The sequence below is a fragment of the Salvelinus namaycush genome, chromosome 4 (genome assembly GCF_016432855.1).
Source record: "Salvelinus namaycush isolate Seneca chromosome 4, SaNama_1.0, whole genome shotgun sequence".
Classification (NCBI taxonomy): domain Eukaryota; kingdom Metazoa; phylum Chordata; class Actinopteri; order Salmoniformes; family Salmonidae; genus Salvelinus; species Salvelinus namaycush.
The window spans coordinates 45,200,750-45,227,311 of record NC_052310.1 but is presented as its reverse complement, the minus strand read 5'-3'; the positions used below and the strand labels follow the sequence as shown (position 1 = coordinate 45,227,311).

The 26,562-nt window shown below is 43.8% G+C and overlaps 1 protein-coding gene across 1 annotated transcript in view; it reads right to left on the bottom strand.

Moving 5' to 3' along the window:
- LOC120045632 (SH3 and PX domain-containing protein 2A-like) overlaps nt 1-26,562 on the bottom strand; it is a 113,318-nt gene that overhangs the window by 69,143 nt on the left and 17,613 nt on the right. Inside the window, exons 3-5 of the mRNA XM_038990542.1 lie at nt 6,353-6,428; nt 5,443-5,519; nt 3,704-3,795 (exon numbers count right to left, since the gene is read on the bottom strand). Coding sequence (XP_038846470.1) covers nt 3,704-3,795; nt 5,443-5,519; nt 6,353-6,428 — 245 coding nt within the window. The remainder of the gene's footprint in view (nt 1-3,703; nt 3,796-5,442; nt 5,520-6,352; nt 6,429-26,562) is intronic.

The window sequence follows — 26,562 nt, the reverse complement described above, 5'->3', positions numbered from 1 at the left end:
CCAATCATATTCAGCCATCATGTGTTGCCAGGGGTCTAAAATCTGCCCTCAGGCCTTCAGAATCAACAGTGCGGGCGCTTGTAGCTTAAATGAATGGAAATGAAAATTTAGTGTCAACCAATCAGCTTTAGAGTTGGCTATTGTACGCCTGCTGGCTGGCTCCAGTGTTACACAGGAGCCAGCTAGCAGGCGTAGTGCGTGCACGTCTTTTGATTGGATTACCAATATTGAGAAGCAGGTCCTATGGGCAGGTCTATGCAGATCCTCAGAACTAGGAAACTGAATTTGATAAACGAATTAATTTGCGTACGACTAAGCTGTTTTTTCAACCCACAATGGCGGAAGGAGGAGAAGATATCGATTTGGTCGAGGATATAATTATAACGCCATTCTCAAGACGAACTTTTCAAGAAAAGTTAGACATTGTAAGGAGAGGTCGCCCGACGCCGATGCTACAAAGCCTGTCACAGGCGGGAAAGGGGTTCGTTCGCCACTTTCAAAGTTCCAACTACGAGCGCTACCAATGGCTCACAGGCTCCGAGAAGCACTGCAAACTGTACTGCTGGGAATGCCTATTATTTGCAAGAGATCGATTTGGTGTTTGGAGCCACACTGGCTTTGCAAACTTGAGTTGTCTAACCAAGGCAGCAACGAGACACCAAAGTACGGCTGGGCACTTACAAGCAATGGTGCTTTTGAAAACTTTTGGGGACACCCGAGTGGATCTACAGCTCAATGAACAATCGCGCAGGGCAACGGAGCTGCACAATGAAAAGGTGAAGAAAAATAGGGAAATATTGAAAAGACTCATTGATTGTGTCATGTTTTTGGGTAAACAGGAACTTTCTTTTAGGGGACACGATGAAAGTGCTGACTCCACAAACAAAGGGAACTACATGGAGCTTCTTTCTTTTCTTTCTGAAAGCAACACAGATTTACAATACCACCTGTCCACTAACAAAGTGTTCATTGGGACGTCCGGCAAAATACAAAATGACCTAATTTATGCTATTTCTGAAGTGATGGGAGAAGAGATCAAAATGGAGATTAAAAAAGCTCCCTTTGTTGCTGTTATGGTGGACGAGACAACAGATGTGGGAAATGCAGCACAGCTCTCACTCGTCCTGCGTTATGTGACGGACACAGGAGTCAAGGAGCGATTTATCCGATTTGAAGATGTGACAAGCGGCAAGCGAGCTGATGACATTGCCGCTCTTATTTTCCGTTTCTTGGAGGAAAATGAATGTAGTCTGGATAAAGTTGTGGCACAGTGTTTTGATGGCGCAGCAGTCATGGCATCTGGACTCAATGGGGTGCAGGCTAAAGTTAAGGAGAGGGCACCGATGGCCTTATTCATTCACTGCTATGCACATCGACTAAATTTAGTACTGACTCAAGGAGCCTCAAAGCTTAAAGAATGCAAGGTCTTCTTTGCCAACCTCAATGGCCTTGCAGCATTTTTCTCACGATCCCCTAAGCGCACGCAACTGCTGGATGACATCTGCAAGCGTCGTCTTCCTAAGGTTGCACCAACGAGGTGGCAATATACATCTAGATTGGTCAATGCAGTCTTTGAAAAGAGAGTTGCCCTAAAGGAGCTGTTTAACCACTTACTGGAACATCATGATGACCATGACGGGGATACTGTGCTTATGGCTGATGGATTTAATGCACGTTTGGATGATTTTGAGTTTTGTTTTTTGCTTGAAACATTCAATGGGATTTTTAATTATTCGGATGTGCTTTTTGGAATTCTACAGAAACAAACTTTGGATGTACAATTCTGCCTGACAAGGGTGAACGAGTTTTGTGACACAATTGAGCGAGAGAGGTGCAGGTTCAGTCAAATCTACGATGACACAGCGCGCATCTCAAGTTCACCCAACGCACGCAGAGGCCCAGCACAAGGAGACCCTCGCACATACTATCAACAACTCCACAGCAATATTCTGGACAACATTCTTTGCCAGATACGAAACAGGTTTCAAGACCACGAAAAATTAATGTTTCTCTCCCTCCTGGACCCCCGGCACTTTCAGACCTACCGGAAAAAATTCCCACAAACAGCCTTCTCCAGCTTAACAGAGAGTCACGGAACACTGTTCGACCTATCCAAGCTAAAAACAGAACTGACTGTAATGTATGCTATGACTGATTTTGAAGGGAAAAGTCCCTCTGATCTCCTTGATTTCCTTAAGCAGAAAAATCTGAATGAGGACATGGGGCAACTTTACACATTGGCATGTGTGACAGTGACTATCCCTGTGTCCACGGCTTCTGTCGAGCGGTCATTCTCGGCCTTAAAGCGAATCAAAACGTATTCCAGAAATGCTACTGGACAGACTCGGCTTTCAGCATTAGCCTCCATGTCGATAGAAAAGGACTTATTGGTGGAACTAAAACGCACAGATAGACTGTACAACAGAGTCATTGAAGTCTTCTTGAGGAAAGAAAGGAGGAAGGATTTTGTGTTCAAATAATCAGTCTTTGGTGAGTAGGCATACAATGCATGTTATTTTTTATTAAATGTGTATGTATGTTTCGCATTTTATTTCGTTAATATTAAATACCCTATATATTAACAAAATAAAATGGCAAATAGCCTATGTTGCAAATTATTTGTTTTCTTTCTTTTATTTTCAGTGAATAGTTATGTGTCTTTATCATCACGGTGAAACTGCTTTGGGTGCGACAATGCGCTGTTTAGTGAACACACTGTATTTATTTTTTGGTGGACTTAAAGCTCAAAGTTTGTGGACCAGAAATGGATAGAAGAAGAATATTAATATAACTCTGTTGCACTCGACTATGTTCTTGCCTATTAGTTGAACTGTACTGTATTGTACTCTTCCCCTGCAATTCTCTGAATAAAAATGTCAATTTCAAGGTGACGCAACGCCTGGTTATACTGCGTTTCTGTAATAAGAGGTGGATTAATTCGGGTGGGACTGTGTAGGACCTCACTGAAGGCCCAGGCCCCAGGCCCACGGCACGCTACTGCATTTTAAGCACAGGCAAAATCCTAGACAAAAACCTGCTTCAGTATGCTTTACACTTGACACTGGGAGGGGAATTCACTTTTCAGCAGGACAATAACCTACAACACATGGCCAAATTTACAGAGAAAAAAATTACTAAATGCAGATGTAAGTTTCCACTTATCAACTGTCCATTGACATCAAATACCAAACCCTACTGGTATAAATCTGAGGATGATAAATAAATTCTAGTAATGCCTTGTCTGACCTGAACTTAACCACCATAATACCATTGAACAATAAGCACTGCGCTGGGATCAGGTGTCACCTCCCATGTATCATCATTAATAAAAGCCCAGAGCCTGGTTGACCATCCATCATCTATGTGACATGAGGTCACTTGGAAATCAATACATGTCAGTGTGGGTGAGAGACGTCTGCACCAGCTGCCAGTGCTCTGACACATTCACACACACACACACACGAGCAAATAAAACATATGCTTTGTATTATCATATTAACCTAAATTAAACATGTTTATTGTTGTACTTGGGGGCAGTGTTTGATACCTTAAAGTACAACTGAAAAGTACAACATGAAGAACCTGGTAAAAAGCAAGAAATTGAGAAATAGACACCCTTTAAAACCTGACAATATGTGAGATAGCCATGTGTTATTATTCAGTGACTACTGTAGGGAGAGATTGCCAGGTAAATGAAACTCACTCTTTAGGAGGGTTGATGTCCTCAGCCTTGGTTTCAAAGAACCTCAGCACCTCCTCACTCTGGGAGATCTGGTTAGGGAGCCTCATCACAGCCTAGAAGGAGAGAGGGAAGGAGGGCGAGAAGGAGAGTGATGGAAAATATTATAATTGTGAAATAGTATAATGATTATTCACAAGGACAAGACTTCATAACACATCATCAAGATAACTATCAGCTAATGTGGTCACATGTACCCTGAATTTCATCAACTGACTGACTCCATATGTGGAAGCCTTCCACTACATCACAAAAGGACTGTGTGTGTGTGTCCCTGTATAGTACAGATGACGATAGCACAGTTTACACCAGATCATCAACTAGGATCATCAACCGATGGACGATTATTTCTTGAGAGGATGGTCAGGGGGCCGAAACATAATTACAAATTATTTGTAGACTGCAAATTGACCGCAAGGTGCCCAAACAGATATAATATTTGACTAAAATATAATAATTTCAAACCTTGCTTACATTTGAATATGATCACATACGTGTATATCTCTCTATTACGCATGGGAATACTTTGGAACAGATTTACAAAATTAAAATAACTTTTTCTGGTGTTTTTAGTCTTTTATGTCCAACAAATACATTTCTTAAAAAACATATATATTTATTTATTTATTTATTTTGCTCAGAAAACCTGGAGGAAAATAAAAATCACCCACAGGCCAAATTCAGCCCGCGAACCACCAGTTGGGGAACCCTGGTTTACAGTAAGGCCATGTTACTCAGTGGCTCAGAGGATGAAGGGGAGGTATGGAAGACGAGAAGGGGAAGGAAGAGGGATCACAGCCCGGAGCAGGGATAAGACAGAGGAAAACAGATGGAAGACGATAGCTACCAGAACCCTATCTGACAGGACTACAACTGTGTCTGCTTTGAAAAGTACTTTAGAAATAAACTATTTGCATACACAATGAATAGATGCATATGATACTGAATTAGGGACATACAGTCTTTATATTTGGTGTAAATCTGATAATTACATATTAGAACTTTACTCTTTCAGACTCAGCATTTTCTGTCACAAGGCTCTGCATTCACAGCTCACATGGCAGGTTTCGGATTTTCCACAATAAAAAGAGCGTGATTACTGCCACACTTGGCAAGCCACCAAGTGTCCCAGATCCCAGAAAGCCTGAAACAAATGAGGTCAGGTGGCCAGCTGTGTTAATTTCTCCATCTCACATGCTGAATCATTCCGTTCTACGCATCCTGTGTTTGAACTGTGTGCCCCTATAGATGATCTCTTACGTCTATTTCTCCGGTTTTCTATATAAACCTGCTATATAAGGAAATGACATACTGTAAGAGCAGATAGAGCTAGACTTTCCTGTGGATGCTGCTGGTGGAGAAAACATGGTCTAAAGACATTCAAACTAAATAATTTATTAAAGAAATGACTGGACCGTGTGAGATGTGGCTACTTAGTAGGCTATAAGTAATAAAAATACTTCTTGCCATTCATTGAAGGGTGACTGCACTTCCTGATTTGGCCTCAAATCAAGATTTGGTTAATTGAGAAATGCTAGCGGCCATGACTGAATTCAAACGTGGGTTTGTTTCAGGGTGTGGTTTGACGTGGGTGTCTCATGTGTGTGTTCACAGGTGGGAAGAGTTAAAGAGCAGTTGGTCTTTAAAGCAGCAAACAGTACATCATTTACAGCAAAGACAAAAACAAGATACTTGGTTCTTACTCTGCAGTAGTCATTAAGATGCTTCAACCTTTTCACAGCCACGTCTCTGACTTGACTTCGCCGAAATAAGAGTTTACCTGTAAAAGAGATATAGAACTTTGAGTTGTCATTGAATGTGCTGTTTCTAAAAGTACCACCAGGTGGCATAACACTAGCCCAAACCCAGGCATTCGGTAGTGGACTTTTTAAGAAACGGTCTGACATATTATGTAGTAGGCCTATTCTAATTAGTATGTAGTACTCGAGACAAGATTTCATGAAAAAGACAAATGTAAAATATGTGTGAGTGTGTCTGTCTTTCTGTCTCTCTGTCTGTCATGATAACAGTAAGACGACTGTTTATTTTAGAGTGAGTAAGTGCATAGAGCCCACTCCCTGGCTAGGTTTTACAGGGTGGTGTAAACAATACTATCCAGACGTTTGAGTATTGTGCAGCTCTCTGACAATGGCACTCTTCACTCCTCTGGGGCATGCTGAGGTTATCAGATTAGCCTCCTACTGCCATACTATAAGCAAACCACAGCATTATTCAGCCAGCTGGAACAGTGGAAAAACTAGAAATGTGCTATGTTAGAACAGACCAATATCTATTCCAAATGATAGAGAAACAGGTCCTTTCTGTATGTTCTTGCATTTCATTGCATTTTGTTTCAATGTGGTGTCAAACCCCCACCTCTAAAATGCTGCTGTTCAACATCTAGTTTTGATTTACATTTGTTTGAGTTTTCTACAAAAACACCACGTCATTGGATTTAGGCTAAAAGTTGAAAGAAAAAAAGAACACTACGCTGATGACTTTTTGCAAATCGAATCAGTTTTTCACATTGATTAAACGTCATCACATACATTTTTTTGGTTCAAATGACGTGGAAACAATGTTGATTAAACCAGTTTTTGTCAGCATGCTCACCTGGTAAGAAGGGAATTATTCTCTTTTTGGGGTCCTTCTGCCCTCCCTCCACTGGGAACTTGTCCAGGATCTGCATCTGAAAACAAAGTGAACGTAATGGATATCTTAACTTTTGTCTTCTAAAACTAAAGGATGGACACTTGTGGCAAACATCAAGATAACAGTTTGAATGAATACCGTCCTACGTGCTATGTTATTTTTTGTTGTTGTATGGTCAATGTTATTTCAAACTTAAATCGATTACTGGTGGTAATAAAGTATATTTGATAGTTATGTGACAGACAAAGCCAAGGGAGCTCAAAGTGGTGGAATGTAGATGAGATCATTGGAAAGAAAAGCACTCGGTGGTCATGACCTCTTACAGACAACCTCCCAATTCAATTACTACAAATGTGGGCTGTATATACATAGACTCTGAAGAGCTACTACGTACCAGTCACCAGACACAGGCCCACTTTGATCTCTTATGTCACTCACAACAATCATCTAAATCTGTGTCTATTAGTGTAGGTAGCCTAATCGCATGAAGAGTTCTAGACATGTTGAACCTAGTCTAAGAGACAGTCCTCGAACCATGATCATTGAGTCGTTTCACTGAGTAAAATGGAGTAACCCAATATTATAATTGAGTTAGGGCAACAGGTGTGCATTTAGGAGAGGCCACCCAATGGGTACACACTGGTTGAATCAACGTTGTTACATTTACATTTACATTTTAGTCATTTAGCAGACGCTCTTATCCAGAGCGACTTACAGTAGAGTGCATACATTTTATTACATTTTACATACTGAGACAAGGATATCCCTACCGGCCAAACCCTCCCTAACCCGGACGACGCTATGCCAATTGTGCGTCGCCCCACGGACCTCCCGGTTGCGGCCGGCTGCGACAGAGCCTGGGCGCGAACCCAGAGACTCTGGTGGCGCAGCTAGCACCGCGATGCAGTGCCCTAGACCACTGCGCCACCCGGGAGGTGGCGTTTCCACGTCATTTAAATGGGCATTCTGTATCAAGTGATATTTATGACAAGATCACAAAAACAATCATTCTGCTGTACATGCGTGGATGCCTGCAAGTTTGCTTACGTGTATTTGGGTGTGTGTGTACGTACAGTACGAGTCAAAAGTTTGGACATACCTACTCATTCAAGGGTTTTTCTTAATTTTACTATTTTCTACACAGTAGAACCTCAGAAATTGCAGCCCAAATAAATGCTTCACAGAGTGAACAGACACATCTCAACATCAACTGTTCAGAGGAGACTGCGTGAATCAGGCCTTCATAGTCGGATTGCTGCAAAGAAACCACTACTAAAGGACACCAATAAGAAGAAGAGACTTGGCTTGGGCCAAGAAACACGAGCAATGGACATTAGAACGGTGGAAATCTGTTCAAATTTGAGATTTTTGGTTCCAACCGCCGTGTCGTTCTGAGACGCAGAGTAGGTGAACGGATGATCTCTGCATGTGTGGTTCCCACCGTGAAGCATGGAGGAGGAGGTGTGATTGTGCTTTGCTGGTGACACTGTCTGTGATTTATTTAGAATTCAAGGCACACTTAACCAGCATGGCTACAACAGAATTCTGCAGCGATACGCCATCCCATCTGGTCTGTGCTTAGTGGGACTATCATTTATTTTTCAACAGGACAATGACCCAACGAACCTCCAGGTTGTGTAAGGGCTATTTTACCAAGAAGGAGAGGGATGGAGTGCTCCATCAGATGACCTGGCCTCCACAATCACCCAACCTCAACCCAATTGAGATGGTTTGGGATGAGTTGGATCACAGAGTGAAGGAAAAGCAGCCAACAAATGCTAAGCATATGTGGGAACTCCTTCAAGATGGTTGGAAAAGCATTCCAGGTGAAGCTGGTTGAGAGAATGCCAAGAGTGTGCAAAGCTGTCATCAAGGCAAAGGGTGGCTACTTTGAATAATCTCAAATATAAAATATATTTTAATTTGTTTAACACTTTTTTGGTTACTACATGATTCCATATGTATTATTTCATCGTTTTGATGTCTTCACTATTATTCTACAATGTAGTAAAAATAAAGCAAAACCCTTGAATGAGCTGGTGTGTCCAAACTTTTGACTGGTACTGTTTGTGTCTGTGTTCATAACCGCATCTGGCGTGTCGTGTGCATGAATACATGAGCGTATTAATTGGTAAGTGTGCGAACATGGGCATGCCTAAGTGTCAAGTGTGTATCTGCTTGCGTCCCGCTCACCGACTTTCGAGTTTCCTGGTCTAATAAATCATTGCAGTGTGCTAAAGTAAACCAATGCACATTGGAGCCCTACAGTAACAAGCCTGCTCAGCTCCAGATGTGGTCCTGCCCTGCCCTGCCTTGTTCCAGATATGCTCTGGAGAGGGACTGATGCTGTGAACAGTAAGCCCAAAATCACATGCGTATCTAGGCCAGGAGACTGGGCCAAGGCCAAAGTGGACCAAAGGAACCAGGTGCATAAACAGTCCCAGGCTAATATGGGCAGAGCCATTATATCTGGTTTGGTTGTTTGAGAGGGTTAAAGAAGAAGAAAAATGAGGCAGTAATCACTGAGATCCTGGTTGCAGAGAGCAGAGGTGTATTTAGACGGCAGGTTGGTCAGGATGATATCTATGAAGGTGGCCGCATTTACGGATTTCGAGTTGTACCTGGTAGGTTCCTTGATAATTTGTGTGAGATTGAGGGCATCTATCTTAGATTGTAGGACGGCCGGGGTGTTAAGCATATCCCAGTTTAGGTCACCTAACAGTATGAACTTTGAAGATAAATGGGTAGCAATCAATTCACATATGGTGTCCAGGGCACAGCTGGGGGATTAGGGGGGTCTATAACAAGCGGCAACGGTGAGACATGTTTCTGGAAAGGTGGATTTTTAAAAGTAGGAGCTCGAACTGTTTGGGCACAGACTTGGATAGCATGACAGAACTCTGCAGACTATCTCTGCATTAGATTGCAACACTACCCCTTTGGCAGGTCTATCTTGGCGGAAAATGTTGCAGTTGGGGATGGAAATTTCAGATTTTTTGGTTGCCTTCCTAAGCCAGGATTCAGACACGGCTAGGATATCAGGGTTGGCGGAGTGTGCTAAAGCAATGAATGAAACAAACTTAGGGAGGAGGTTTCTGATGTTAACATGCATGAAACTAAGGCTTTTACAGTTACAGAAGTCAACAAATGATAGCGCCTGGGGAATTGGAGTGGAACTGGGGGCTACAGGGCCTGGGTTAACCTCTACATCACCAGAGGAACAGAGGAGGAGTAGGATAAGGGTACGGCTAAAGGCTATGAGAACTGGTCGTCTTTGAGAACAGAGAACAAAAGGAGCCAATTTCTGGGCGTGGTAGAATAGGTTAAGGGCATAATGTACAGGCAATGGTATGGTAGGATGTGAGTACAGTGGAGGTAAACCTAGGCCTTGAGTGACGATGAGAGAGGTTTCGTCTCCGGAGGCGCCAGGTAAGCCAGGTGAGGTCTCTGCATGTGTGTGTGGTGGACAAAAGAGCTATCTAAGGCATGTTGAGCGGGACTGAGGGCTCTACAGTGAAATAAAACAATAAGAACTAGCCAAAACAGCAGTAGACAAGGCATATTGATATTAGAGAGAGGCATAAAGCAAGGAGAGCTAAGAAAACAACGGGTAAATGGTGATGAATGGGCAGAGCGGGTCAGTTAGGTACATACAGGACCTGAGTTTGAGGCTGGAGCCGACAGGTAAACAAAATGAGGTACCGTGTTATTGAAACAGTCCAGGGGGCATCAGCTGTGTAGCCGAGTGATCATAGGGTCAAAAGAGCAGCAATAGGTGAGTCAGGGTGCCGTTCGGTAGTCATACTACGCTAGGCAAGCAGGGGACACAGCGTTCAGAAAAGCTAGTGGGCCGGGGATAGTAGATGGTTCTTCGACGACATCGTAACAGAATAGCCTGTTGAGACCACATCGGGCAATCATGTCGGCAATGTTAGCTAGCTAACATTTGAAGCTAGTTTGTTAGCTTTAGCTACCTGCAGATTCAGACTACAGCTATGAAAATGTTTGTATTGTTAGTAGTATGAGTTGGAGTTATGCCGGTTCATCGTTTAGCAAGCTATCTACATAGCTAGCTACATGTCTAAACAAAAGACTCCACTTCGGCCTCATTATTATATGACCCATCAAATTAGCAGATGTGTCTACGGGTGATTACGGCCATCGGTTGTATTTCATGAACATGTGTACATGTCTAGTAACTAGTGACCCATCTACTTAAATAGATGTGGGTGAGGGGTGGTTATAGTTTTTCCTTCACATGACCCATCAATTTCGGCAAGTTTGTTGGGTAAGCGTCATCTAATAACAATAAAACGTTTATAAAATATTTTTATCTGGACACTTTCTGTTTTGCAAGTACTATCACTACCATTTACACCTACTTTATCCTGTGCATGTGACAAATAAACATAGATTTTATGTGATATAGCATGCGTTTACCACATGCCCTCGTGAATCCTTAAAGAGATGGGTGAAAGACCTGGAATTTCTCCTTACTGTAGGCTACTACCACTTAAGACCACTAGTCTTAATCCTTACTACACTACTCACTGTTTAGCAAATGACCTCATGTGAATCCTTAAAGAGATGGGTGGGGCTGGCTTAAGAGGGTGTGAACAATGCTACATTTGGGTGTAGACAAAGAGCTCTCAAGTAGGTGTACCAAAACATTCAAGGGCCATTTTCTCAAAAGAGGGGTTACAAGTTTATCAACTTTGAAAGCAGAATTACTTTCCCATTGTTCCTGAACTGCAGTGTATGATACACCATTTCCTAGTGCTGAGTCTCTACTTTTATCCAATGTAAAAAATAAAATAAAATAAAAAATTGTACACAAGACCGAATCTATCCGGTCGGTCACATATAGCTGTGAGCTAAAGTAGTTCATTTAGCAGACAAAATGTGAAACGATTCAAGAAACTAGGCGTATGTCGCAAGTCACGAATTCACAGAAGAGCCGTTTGAACCTAAAAAAAGGTTTTCATCAAAAGGAATTTCTGCCAAAAAACGCATTCTCGAACTTGTGAACTTTCATGTGCTTTAATAACTAACTTTTATGCCATCTGTAAATATGAATAAAGTTCTTAAATTAAGAGCCTAGTTGGTTTAGCCAAAGAAAACGTCAGGAAACTTCCCTCTATCCGTGATTAGAGTTGAACATTTTGGGGAATATTCAGAGGTGGAAACTTTCCATGGGAATTAACGGGAATATATGGGAATTAACAGAAATATATGCAAATTAATATTAATAGCATTTAAATGTAGATGTTTTTTGAATTGGATATATTTACCATATCATATGGAAACAGAAACATAAACTTTTTGCCTGATCATAAACATTGCAAATTATTAAATTCTTCCAAAACAAATTTTAAAAACAATGTAAATCAAATCAAATTTTATTAGTCACATGCGCCAAATACAACAGGTTTTACCTTACAGTAAAATGCTTACTTACGAGCCCCTAACCAACAGCGCAGTTTTAAAAAATACGGATAAGAACAAGAGATAAAAGTAACAAGTAATTAAAGAGCAGCAGTAAAAAATAACAATCTATACAGGGGGGTGCCGTAGCAGAGTCAATGTGCGGGGGCACCAGTTAGTTGAGGTAGTATGTACATGTAGGTAGAGTTAATTAAAGTGACTATGCATAGATGATAACAAAGCGTGGCAGTGGTGGTGGGGGGGGGGGGCAATGCAAATAGTCTGGGTAGCCATTTGACTAGATGTTCAGGAGTCTTATGGCTTGAGGATAGAATCTGTTAAGAAGCCTCTTGGACCTATACTTGGCGCTCCGGTACCGCTTGCCATGTGGTAGCAGAGAGAACAGTCTATGACTAGGGTGGCTGGAGTTTTTGACAATTTTTAGGGCCTTCCTCTGACACCGCCTGGTAGAGAGGTCTTGGATAGTGGGAAGCTTGGCACCAGTAATGTACTGGGCCATTCGCACTACCCTCTGTAGTGCCTTGCGGTCAGAGGCCGAGCAGTTGCCATACCAGGCAGTGATGCAACCAGTGAGGATGCTCTCGATGGTGCAGCTGTAGAACCTTTTGAGGATCTGAGGACCCATGCCAAATCTTTTCAGTGTCCTGAGGGGGAATAGGTTTTGCCGTGCCCTATTCACGACTGTCATGGTGTGCTTGGACCATGTTAGTTTGTTGGTGATGTGGACACCAAGGAACTTGAAGCTCTCAACCTGCTCCACTGAAGCCCTGTCGATGAGAATGGGGGCGTGCTCGGTCATCTTTTTCCTGTAGTCCACAACCATCTCCTTTGTCTTGATCACGTTGAGGGAGAGGTTGTTTTCCTGGCACCACACGGCCAGGTCTCTGACCTCCTCCCTATAGGCTGTCTCGTTGTTGTCGGTGATCAGGCCTACCACTATTGTGTCATCTGCAAATGTAATGATGGTGTTGGAGTCGTGCCTGGCCGTGCAGTCATGAGTGAACAGGGAGTACAGGAGGGGGCTGAGCACGCACCCCTGAGGGGCCCCTGTGTTGAGGATCAGCGTGGCGGATGTGTTGTTACCTACCCTTACCACCCGGGGGCGGCCCATTAGGAAGTCCAGGATCCAGTTGCAGAGGGAGGTGTTTAGTCCCAGGGTCCTTAGCTTATTGATGAGCTTTGAGGGCACTATGGTGTTGAACGCTGCGTTTTAGTCAATGAATAGCAGGTGTTCATTTTGTCTAGGTGGGAAAGGGCAATGTGGAGTAAAATAGAGACTGCATCATCTGTGGATCTGTTGGGGCGGTATGCAAATTGGAGTGGGTCTAGGGTTTCTGGGATGATGGTGTTGATGTGAGCCATGACCAGCCTTTCAAAGCACTTCATGGCTACAGACGTGAGTGCTACGAGTCAGTAGTCATTTAGGCAGGTTACCTTAGTGGTTTTGGGCACAGGCACTATGGTGGTCTGCTTAAAACATGTTGGTATTACAGACTCGGACAGGGAGAGGTTGAAAATGTCAGTGAAGACAATTGCTAGTTGGTCAGCGCATGCTCGCAGTACACGTCCTGGTAATCCGTCTGGCCCTGCGGCCTTGTGAATGTTGACCGGTCTAAAGGTCTTACTCACATCGGCTGCGGAGAGCGTGATCACACAGTCTTCAGGTACAGCTGGTGCTCTCATGCACGTTTTAGTGTTATTTGCCTCGAAGTGAGCATAGAAGCAGTTTAGCTCGTCCGGTAAGCTCGTGTCACTGGGAAGCTCTCGGCTTTGTAGTCTGTAATGGTTTGCAGGCCCTGCCACATCTGACGAGCATCAGAGCCGGTGTAGTAAGACTCGATCTTAGTCCTGTATTGACGTTTTGCATGTTTGATGGTTAGTCGGAAGGCACAGCGGGATTTCTTATAAGCTTCCGGGTTAGAGTCCCGCTCCTTGAAAGCAGCAGCTCTAGCCTTTAGCTCAGTGCGGAAGCTGCCTATAATCCATGGCTTCTGGTTGGGGTATGTACGTACGGTCACTGTGGGGACAACGTCATCGATGCACATTGATGAAGCAACTGACAGATGTGGTGTACTCCTCAATGCCATTAGAGGAATCCTGGATCATATTCCAAATCTGTGCTAGCAAGACAGTCCTGTAGCTTAGCATCTGCTTCATCTGACCACTTTTTTATTGATCTAGTCACTGGTGCTTCCTGCTTTAATTTTTGCTTGTAAGCAGGCATCAGGAGGATTGAATAATGGTCAGATTTGCCAAATGGAGGGCAAGGGAGAGCTTTGTATGCATCTCTGTGTTTGGAGTATAGATGGTCCAGAGTTCTTTTCCCTCTGGTTGCACATTTAACATGCTGATAGAAATTGGTAAAACTGATTTAACTTTCCCTGCATTAACCCTTTCACACGTACCATCACACGGGTGTGATCGTTCTACAGTGGTCCCTGAAGCGTACGATCACACCCGTGTGATTAGAACACTCATTTAGAACGCTCATTTAGAACGGCCAGTTTCGAATGACGCAACAATCAGCGTTTGAGTTGGCCACACTTTTTTCAGAAACTATTTACACAAACACAGTCCTTACAAAGTTATGTCCAGAATGTGAGCAGTTTATTTTTGGATTCAATGTTCAGATATTCACAGAAGAATATATAGCATAACACAATCATCCTAACCGGAAAAATGTAGGCTACATTTCTCCTAGCGCTGAGGAAAGATTGACCCAACACACGCAGTCATATTTTCTAACTCTCGGCTGACAAACTACAATATGAATTAGCTAATAGAAATTACTATGTATAATTAATCACATCACGGGTGAGCTCACCATTGATCGAAATAATTAGGTAAAGCACTTTTTAGAAATCGAAAGTAATCTGACGATTAGTTTCAGCGCGTACCCATGCATTTTTTCCTCACAGAAACCGAAGACAATAAGAGAAGACGAGATGAGTTTGGTCTGTTTATAGTATGCATGTTGAAGGGGTGTGTCATCTACCGTCGTTCACATCCCACCATTCATTTCCGGAAGTCCTCAAAAAATGAGTGAACTCTTACTCACCTCATTTTGTTATAACATCTTTGGTCAAACAGACGATTACGTGAACCCAGAATGCATTGAATGTCAACAAACATGGCTACACAGCTGGAATTAGCTTAGCTCATCATAATCAGTACAACCTTCAAAAAAGTATTTTACACACATAATATGTGCCCATTACAATCTGTGCAAGAATCGGAATGCATGATTTGTCACCTAGATTTGAAAACATGTGAATAAAACCGTAAATACACAAATAATTGCCACACAAAACATTTTCTGATAGTGATTTATTGATACAAGTGGCGCGTGCCGGCAGTCAACCACGTACCCTCTCACTGTAAACCATTCAGTGTTGTTGTTTATGTATGTAGCTAGTGAGCTAAGCTGAAGCATTAGCAATGTCTTTCAAAAGGAGACAACAAACAAATGTGGAAATTCTGGAGATTTTTTTTTAAATTCTGACAATGAGTCAGAGTATGAAAGTCAGGAATCAGATTCTGACAGTGAGTGAGGAGCTGCCCCCCAACCTTGTAGCCATTGAGAACCCTGAATCTGAATTTCCCTTGTCCACTGACGAAGTCCCAGGTCCCTTTGAAGATGCTGGTGGTGATGGAGGCATACCAACAGTGGATGAAGTACAGGAGTTCTGTGGTAGCTGGAAGGCCACCAGTCATTTCACCCCTCCTGGCCCTGCTGTTTGCTTTGGCGAGTCCCAGTCTGGAGTGCAACGCCCCTTGCCATTTCCAACTGAGGCAGAGTGCTTCAAGTTGTTTCTGACAGAGGAGCTGGTGGGAGACATAGTAGAGACCAATCGCTATGCCTTGGAGCTACAGGATAAGAGAGAGCCAGGAGTGGGGGACAACCACAATTAGTGAAATGTATACATTCCTGGTGACAGTAAAGACTGCTTTCTAGTTCTGCTGCTATGACTGCATTTCATCAACGCTACTACCATCCTAAATGACCCGTTATACAAAATAAGAAATGTTAACAGCTGGCAGTAAAGTGGCATGACAAACGAGACGTCCATGTCCTCTCCACTGTCCATACAGCAACCATGTCGGCCACAGGGAAGGTGGACCACCTGACTGGAGAGAGAAACAAACGTCCATGTCCTCTCCACTGTCCATACAGCAACCATGTCGGCCACAGGGAAGGTGGACCACCTGACGGGAGAGAGAAACAAACCAGACAGAGAACCATCAAACCAGACTGCGTGCTTGACTATTACCTCAAAATGGGGGCAGTGGATAAGGCTGACATGATAAACAGCTTTGTGGAATGCACTCAGAAAATGACCAAGTGGTATAAGATATTTTTCCAGGGTAGCGTCAAAATACAACATGCCAATACTTCTGACGCATTTAGCATTGTTTTACAGAACTAATAGAATAATGTAACTAGCTACATAAGCACGATTGAATATAACACCATAAAAGGTGAGTAACATGAGTAACGTTACCTAGCGTGTCCGCGGTTATAAGGAATATACACAAATATATTATGCTCCATTCACACAGTGAGCTACAGTAGAAACGGTATAACACGACACAATAACGTAATTAGGCACTTACTTTGATAGAAACGCAGTCTTGATTTGAAGATGGGTCTCTGTAGTGACGCTTCTAGCACTGAGACGCGGTGCCACTTGGGAGTCATAAGGCCAGGGTAGCTTCGAAATACAACACATGCTAATACTTCCCTGACGCAATTAGCATTGTTTTCCAGAGCTAATAGGAGAATGTAGCTAGATACCTAAGCATTGAGTATAACACCATAAATGTTATGAAATGAGTAACGTTACATCGCGTGTCCGCGGTTATAAGGAATATACACAAAAACATGACGTTACAGTAGAAACGACATAACACGACATGCAGAAACTATTATAACGTATTAAGGCACTTTGATAGAAACGCACACATTTCCAAAGGTATTATTGGTAACGAAAACAACTTTGATTTCGATGCAGGCGACAGGTGGAAAATATGAACACGTGTATGCAGGACGGCAGATGAGTAAATGTCCTGCACAAACAATTGAGAAGTGTTTGGGGAATTTTGTCCGGGTCATTAATGTCAAAAAAATTAATTGGTCCACAAAAGTAAAAATGACTACTTTTATGTGAATGAATGAGGCGGAACACACCTCATTTCAAACTGTTATTAGAAAATAAAAAACTTGTTAGAAAATAATTTAAAATTGACAAATAAAACAGGCTGCGTGCTTTGGTTTGAGGGCAGCGCAGATTAAATGTACTGTTACATAACAATCACATTCTTGAATGGAGAGAACGTTCTAACATCACGTGCATAAAAAAACTCACGCTGGGGCGACCGTTAGAAATATTTGGAACTCACGCATGAAAGGGTTAAAGTCCCCGGCTACTAGGAGCGTGTTTTCTTGGGTGAGCGTTTTCTTGTTTGCTTATAGTGGAATACAGCTCATTCAACGCTATCTTGGTGCCAGCCTCTGACTTTGGTGGTATGTAAACAGCTACAAAGAATACAGATTAAAACTATCTCGCTAGGTAGTGTGGTCTACAGCTTATCATGAGAAACTCTACCTCAGGTGAGTTCGAGACTTCCTGAGATATCGTGCACCAGCTGTTGTTTACAAAAATACATAGATCGCCGCCCCTGTCTTACCAGACGCTGCTGTTCTATCCTGCCGGTACATCGAACCAGCCAGCTGTATGTTGATATTGCCATCGTTCAGCCACGACTCAGTGAAGCATAAGATGTTACAGTTTTTAATGTCCCATTGGTAGTTTAACTTCTTGCGAATATAGGGGGTGCTGTTTCGCATTAGCATAATTTGCACTACAGATTAAACGGCTTCCTACTCAATTCTTGCTCGTACAATATGCATATTATTATTATTATTGGATAGAAAACACTCTCTAGTTTCTATAGCCGTTGGAATTTTGTCTCTGAGTGAAACAGAACTCAATCTACAGCACTTTTCATGATAGGGAGTCAGATTTCAAACATTTTGGCCACTGATCTGGAGTCAGTTTAAAGGTCCGTGTAAATGCTATGAAGAAACAGACACTTCTTACGTCTTCCCCTGGATGTCAGTGCGTGATGACGCTTTGAATGGAGTCGATTGCGCAATCAGGGGCTGTATAAAACAGCAAATACCGGAAGTAGCTTCCCTTTGCTGCCTGCGCCTTGCGCGCGAAGGACATCGGACTCGCCTCCTTCCAAGCGTTAGTTTAGCCAGTAATATTTCTCCGGTCATGTTTTTACCCGTTATAGGTGTTAACAGCATCATAAGGTAGTTAATTTGAACCGTTGTATAGCAATTTATATCCTTTTAGTGCGATTTTGAGGCATTGCTTTGTTGTGCACTTTGAAGCGCTGGGCACGTTTCGGGGTCCCGGTCGTACGTTAGTGGGCATTTCGACGGACAAGTGGACATCTTTCGACCAAAAGAAGATTAGACCCAAGAAAGGATTCTTTGCCCAAGATTCTGATGGAAGAACAGCTCACAGTAAGAACAATTTATGATGATAAATCGTGTTTCTGTCGAAAAATGTTAAACGCTTACGCCGCCATTTTGTTTTGTATAGCTTCGCTTGGCGCAACCTGTATTGAAAAGTAAGGATAATTTAAAAAATGTAAATCAGCGATTGCATTAAGAACTAATTTGTCTTTCGATTCCTGTCAACCCTGTATTTTTTAGTCAAGTATATGATTAGCTATTGATTAAACTAGATCACTCAAAGATGGCGACCGACATTTCCAGGCTTGTTTTGCTACTATTTTCATTGTATAACCACGGTTTTTTATGGCTAAATATGCACATTTTCGAACAAACTCTATATGTATGTTGTAATATGATGTTACAGGAGTGTCATCTGAAGAATTCTGAGAAGGTTAGTGAAAAAATTAATATATTTTGGCGATGATACGATATCGCTCTCTTTGGCTAGAATCAGTGCTCGGGTAACGTTTGCATATGTGGTATGCTAATATAACGATTTATTGTGTTTTCGCCGTAAAACACTTAGAAAATCTGAAATGTTGTCTGAATTCACAAGATCTGTGTCTTTCCATTGCTATGTGCTGTGTATTTTTAAGAAATGTTTTATGATGAGTAAATTGGTAATACAAGTTGCTCTCTGTAGTAATTCTAGTCGCTTTGGTGAGATTTGTGATGGTGGCTGCAATGGCAAACTATGATTTATACCTGAAATATGCACATTTTTCTAACAAAACCTATCCTATACCATAAATATGTTATCAGACTGTCATCTGATGAGGTTTTTTCTTGGTTAGTGGCTATCAATATCTTAGTTTAGCCGAATTGGTGATAGCTACTGGTGGAGAGAAAAAATGGTGGACAAAGAAAAATGGTGTCTTTTGCTAACGTGTTTAGCTAATAGATTTACATATTGTGTCTTCCCTGTAAAACATTTTAAAAATCTGAAATGGTGGCTTTATTCACAAGATCTGTATCTTTCATTAGGTGTCTTGGACTTGTGATTTAATGATATTTAGATGCTACTATTTAATTGTGACGCTATGCTAGCGATGCTAATCAGTGTGGGGGGGGGTGGGGGGTGATCCCGGATCCGGGGTTGAGGCTCGTTAGAGGTTAATCTTCCCAGTAACTTGTCCATTTTACTGTCCAAAGATTGCATGTTTGCTAGCAGAATTGAGGGAAGTGGGGGTTTATCCGATCGCCTCCAACTTCTCAGAAGACCGCCCGCTCTTTGGCCTCTCTTTCTATGCTTCTTCTTCACACATATCACTGGGGTCGGGACCTGTTCCCGAGGGAGCCGTATATCCTCTACGTCGGCCTCGTCAGAGTCGTGAAAGAAGAAAAAGGATTCTGCTAGTCCGTGGTGAGTAATCGCAGTCCTGATGTCTAGAAGTTATTTTCGGTCATAAGAGACGATAGAGGCAACATCATGTACAAAATTAGAAATTAGCCCTCACCCTCTGATCCAACAGGTCCCAGACATGCTCAACAAGATTGAGATCTGGGCTCTTCGCTGGCCATGGCAGAACACTGACATTCCTGTCTTGCAGGAAATCACGCACAGAACGAGCAGTATGTCTGGTGGCATTGTCATGCTGGAGGGTCATGTCAGGATGAGCCTGCAGGAAGGGTACCACACGAGGGAGGAGGATGTCTTCCCTGTAACGCACAGCGTTGAGATTGCCTGCAATGACAACAATCTCAGTCCAACGATGCTTTGACACACCGCCCCAGACCATGACGGGCCCTCCACCTCCAAATCTATCCCGATCCAGAGTACATGCATCGGTGTAACGCTCACTCCTTCAACGATAAACACGAATCCGACCATCACCCCTGGTGAGACAAAACCGCGACTCGTCAGTGAAGAGCACTTTGTGCCAGACCTGTCTGGTCCATCGACGATGGGTTTTGGCCTATAGGCGACATTGTTGCCGGTGATGTCTGGTGAGGACCTGCCTTACAACAGGCCTACAAGCCCTGAGTCCAGCCTATTGCGGACAGTCTGAGCACTGATGGAGGGATTGTGCGTTCCTGGTGTAACTCAGGCAGTTGTTGCCATCCTGTACCTGTCCCGCAGGTGTGATGTTCGGATGTACCAATCCTGTGCAGGTATTACATGTGGTCTGCCACTGCTAGGTCAATCAGCTGTCCATCCTGTCTCCCTGTAGCACTGTCTTAGGTGTCTCACAGTACGGACATTGCAATTTATTGCCCTGGCCACATCTGCAGTCCTCCTCCCTCCTGGGAGCATGCCTAAGGCACGTTCACCCAGATGAGCAGGGACCCTGGTCATCGTTCTTTTGGGGTTTTTCAGAGTCAGTAGAAAGTCCTCTTTAGTGTCCTACCGTCTGTAAGCTGTTAGTGTCTTAACGACCATTCCATAGGTGCAAGTTCATTAATTGTTTATGGTTCAATGTTTAAACCCTTTACAATGAAGATATGTGAAGTTATTTTGATTTTTGCGAATTATCTTTGAAAGACAGGATCCTGAAAAAGGGATGTTTCTTTTTTTGCTGAGTTTAGTTAAGCAGTTAGATTAAACAACTCCTTTGTAAGATAAACGTTTTAAAATGAAACATGTATGGAAACAGGTGAATTAACACTCCTCAGTTAGCAGGCTCAAGCAAGCTAAAAACCACAACTAGCAGAAATTGTTAACAAGTTAGAAATGATTTAAACACAATTTGCTGTAGGCTACTATTTACTAGTTAACAAAAAAGCATGTATGTCATATAAAATATATTCACCCCACCCAGTATTGTAATCAAGATTTAGACAGTGTAGTAGTGTTGGCTCAATAGCATCTCATTAGTGTGCAAGATCTTGAGAATCAGCTGTACATGTGATGGAAGAATGCACTATGCATGCAGAGGGTTGCAATTCCACTGAATTGGGGATAGTTTAACCAAAACATGCCACAAGACCTAGAATTGCCTTATGTGTATCCCACAAAAAAGTTCACTGTTATAAGCTAACTTTTTTAATGAATTTAAGCAAAATTCCCCAAATTCCAGGGTTTAACTTCCCATGGAAAATTTCCATAAAAATTCAGAAAATTTACCGGAAACTTTGACCCTTTGCAACCCTAGCATGATTGGCTGAGATAATGAATAGGCTGGACATGCCGAGAGATGAGTTTCAGATTGTTCTGCGGTGTAGCATCTTGTGTCTATAAAATGAGCTGCTCGTTATGCGTAGATTATCCTTTCTACTGCAGTTGTTTCTAAAGATATAACGTTAGCTATGGAGAACTGCAAATATGTTGCTACTGCGCACAATAACATTGCTGTCCTGAATATATCAGGCGATATCTACAAAGGTCAGTGGGAAAAAGTTGTGATGGACAACTTTCTGGAAGACGATCGTGCCATGCTAACTCTCTTTGACTCTGAAAATGAATCAGACGATGAGGAAATCCCTGATTTAGGTAAAAAACATTTTAATTGAAGAAGACATTGTAGAGTCTTCTGATGACGGTGATGGGGAAGAAACGGCGATCAACAGTGTTGTTGTCACGGAAGAAATTGGCTGTGTTTTGAAATCAGTAGAACACAACGGGCCAAACAAGCTGTGCAAACTAAACGGAAACGATGAAGAACGTCTTATTTAATGAAAGGGGTTGCAGACTGCCGTGAAGCTTTCATCCAAATATACGGGTAAGAATCTAGCTACAGTTTCAGATATTATACATTTCTAATTTTGTCAGAAAATTGTTTTCATTGCAAATTAAGGCTTGCTGTTAGCTAGCCAGTGGGAGTTTGATGGCTGGCTTGCTAGCTAACGTTAACATTGACAACTTTAGCTATGACAATCAGTTAGTATTGCTAGTAACGCTATTCTATGGATTGGGATTATATTTCCTTTTTTAGCTAGATAACGTTAACGTGACATGTCTAAACAAAATACCAAGTTAAAGATTGCTCCCGGGTGGCGCAGTGGTCTAGGGCACTGCATCGCAGTGCTAGCTGCGCCACCAGAGTCTCTGGGTTCACGCCCAGGCTCTGTCGCAGCCGGCCGCAACCGGGAGGTCCGTGGGGCGACGCACAATTGGCATAGCGTCGTCCGGGTTAGGGAGGGTTTGGCCGGTAGGGATATCCTTGTCTCAGTATGTAAATGTAATAAAATGTATGCGCTCTACTGTAAGTCGCTCTGGATAAGAGCGTCTGCTAAATGACTAAAATGTAAATGTTACATTCATTTAAGTTTATGAATTGTGTAACGTTAGTGATGTTTTCTCAGAATGCCCTTTCGCATTGCTAGTTATAGCCTAATGTTAGCTGAACCTATTTGGTTAACTCTAGGTAGCTATGACAATCGGTTTGTATTGCTAGTTAAAGCTTGCTGTTAGCTAGCCAGCTGACGTTAGATGGGTGGCTAGCTAGCTAACATTACGTGTGTGAAGTGTGTGTAGTGTTGTTATCTCAGAATGCCATTTTGCATCTATTGTATAATAATGCTAAAATATTTGTATCTGGAATTTGTCTTTCAGCACCAGTAGAACACGCCTGACTCTCCTCTGCCAGTCATACAAGGAGAATGGTCTAGTACCTCCCATCAAAAAGAGAGCTGGCCTAAGCAAGCAAAGGCAGCAGCGCAGTCATCAACTACATGCACCATTTCTTCACCAACTACGGACCTGAATTGTGATAACTGCAGTGGCCAAAACATGGACAAGTTTGTGCTCTGGTATTTGCCTGGGGGACAATCCACAAGCTCCACCACAATCTGGACCATCACTCCCTGATCACAGGCCACACCAAGTTTGCCCCCGACTGGTGCTTCGGCCTCATCACGCAGCGCTTCAGAAAGACCAGAGTGAACACCTTGTCTGAGATTGCTGGTGTTGTGAAGGAAAGCACTGTGACAGAGGTCAACATCCCACAGCTGGTTGGACTGGAGGATGCTACGGTGCTAGTGGAAAGCTATGGCTGGCAACAACACCTGACTCCGTACTTCAGGCCGCTGCCACAGATCAAGCAGTACCAGCACTTCAGGTGAAAAATAATTTTCATTGCATTACATGAGGTTATTCTTCTTATCAAAACTCGGGAGGTGAATTGATGTTGTGCAGGGTTGTAATGTCTTCTGATTTTTTGTTGTTATTCCCTGTTTTACAGTTTCGATGCTCTGGAGCCTGGTGGTGTTGCCAAGGAGTGTTAGGACTGTCAAGACCAGGTTTCAGCTGCTGCACAAACCTGACATCCTTCCTCCCATAGATGGTCTGCCTGTACAAGCACCACCTGGACTGGACACAGCTAGACAAACGTATATTTTTAAGAAGATCAGGGAGTTTTGCGACGAAGAGGCTATGGACATCACATGCCTTGCACCAAAGTCAAGGGCAGGACAGAAACAGGCTCTCCGAATATAGGTTCCTTTGTTCATGCGTGGTTCGGACGGACCAGTCATCAGCACTATCTGCAGTGCTTCTACTCAAATGACTCTCTCCTAATACATTGCTGCTACAAAGAAAATGTATCCTGCTGCTCAGCCACTTTACCCTAGATTGTATGCATATAACTACCTTGTCTATCACTGATATCTTTATTGATATTGTTCTTGTACATACTGTATTTTATTTTATTTTGACACTATCTATTTCTGATATTGCTACTATGCAAATAACCATTTGGCTGTACCGTTCACACCTTCTGTAGAGACCCATCCAATTAGCAAGACTTAGCAAAATATTTCTATATAAAATGAATATTGGTATGTGTGGTCATAACATGATTTTGTGACATACCACAACAATATCATGTGACCGTATCAAGTGTCCACCACATAAATATATGGCGGATCTACATAAACAGATGCATGCGCCATATATTTATGTGCTGTACATGTGCACCTCACTCAGTTTGCATGGCCTTAACTTACGTATGGAATACTATGTGATAAGTGCGTGTGTAACAGTATATAAAATATGCTAATGTTCTGGTGGGAAGGTATTTGGGCAGTGGTCAAAAGTAATTAAGTAAAAATACTTTAAAGTACAGTCGTGTCCAAAAGTTTTGAGAATGACACAAATATTAATTTTCACAAAGTCTACTGCCTCAGTTTGTATAATGGCAATTTGCATATACTCCAGAATGTTATGAAGAGTGATCAAATGAATTGCAATTAATTGCAAAGTCCCTCGTTGCCATGCAAATGAACTGAATCCCTGTAACGGCATTCCTCCTCCTCTTCATACGAAGAGGAGGAGTAGTGATTCGACCAAAATGCAGCGGGTTGTGAATACATAATGATTTATTAAAGCAAACGACGAAACACGAAAACAAACACTTGGAAGGATTACAAAATAACAAAAACGAATGTAGACTGACCTAAACCATGAGAACTTACATATAACACGAAGCACGTAGGAACAGGTACAGACTATAACAAACGAACGAACAAACGCTACAGTCCCGTGTGGTGCGCAGACACAGACACGGACGACAATCACCCACAAACAAACAGTGAGAACAACCTACCTTAATATGACTCTCAATCAGAGGAAACGTCAAACACCTGCCTCTAATTGAGAGCCATACCAGGCAACCCAAAACCAACATAGAAACAGAAAACATAGACTGCCCACCCAAAACTCACGCCCTGACCAATAAACACATACCAAACAACAGAAAACAGGTCAGGAACGTGACAGAACCCCCCCCTCAAGGTGCGAACTCCGGGCGCACCCCTACAACTCAAGGGGAGGGTCTGGGTGGGCATCTGTCCGCGGTGGCGGCTCCGGCGGTGGACGAGGACACCACTCCACCACTGTCTTTGTCCCCCTCCTTAGCGTCCTTTGAGTGGCGACCCTCGCCCCCGACCATGGTCCAGGAACCTTCACTAAGGCCCCTCCTACATAGAGGAGACAGCTCAGGACAGAGAGGTAGCTCAGGACAGAGAGGTAGCTCAGGACAGAGAGGTAGCTCAGGACAGAGAGGTAGCTCCGGACAGAGAGGTAGCTCCGGACAGAGAGGTAGCTTAGGACAGAGGGACAACTCTGTACTAATGGCAGCTCCGGACTGAGTGGCAGCTCCGGACTGAGTGGCAGCTCCGGACTGAGTGGCAGCTCCGGACTGAGTGGCAGCTCCGGACTGGGTGGCAGCTCCGGACTGAGTGGCAGCTCCGGACTGAGTGGCAGCTCCGGACTGAGTGGCAGCTCATGACTGAGTGGCAGCTCATGACTGGAGGGCAGCTCATGACTGGAGGGCAGCTCATGACTGGAGGGCAGCTCATGACTGGAGGGCAGCTCATGACTGTAGGGCAGCTCATGACTGTAGGGCAGCTCATGACTGGAGGGCAGCTCATGACTGGAGGGCAGCTCATGACTGGAGGGCAGCTCATGACTGAAGGGCAGCTCATGACTGAAGGGCAGCTCATGACTGTAGGGCAGCTCATGACTGTAGGGCAGCTCATGACTGTCTGGCGGTTCTGGCAGCTCCTGACTGGCTGGCGGCTCTGGCAGCTCCTGACTGGCTGGCGGCTCTGGCAGCTCCTGATTGGCTGGCGGCTCTGGCAGCTCCTGACTGGCTGGCGGCTCTGGCAGCTCCTGACTGGCTGGCGGCTCTGGCAGCTCCTGACTGACGGACGGCTCTAGCGGCTCCTGACTGACGGACGGCTCTAATGGCTCGGGCCAGACGGGCGGCTCTAATGGCTCGGGGCAGACGGATGGCTCAGAAGGCGCTGGGCAGACGGATGGCTCAGAAGGCGTTGGGCAGACGGATGGCTCAGACGGCGCTGGGCAGACGGATGGCTCAGACGGCGCTGGGCAGACAGATGGCTCAGACGGCGCTGGACAGACAGATGGCTCAGACGGTGCTGGGCAGACAGATGGCTCAGACGCTGCTGGGCAGACAGATGGCTCAGACGGTGCTGGGCAGACTAACAGTGCAGGCGGCGTTGGGCAGACAGCCGACTCTGACCTGCTGAGGCGCACAGTAGGCCTGGTGCGTGGTGCCGAAACTGGAGGCACTGAGCTTGAGACACGCACCACAGGGAGAGTGCGTGGAGGAGGACCAGGGCTCTGGAGACGCACTGGAAGCCTGGTGCGTGGTGTAGGCACTGGTGGTACTGAGCTGGGGCGGGAAGGTGGCGCCGGATATACCGGACCGTGCAGGCGTACTGGCTCCCTTGAGCACTGAGCCTGCCCAACCTTACCTGGTTGCATGCTCCCCGTAGCCCGTCCAGTGCGGGGAGG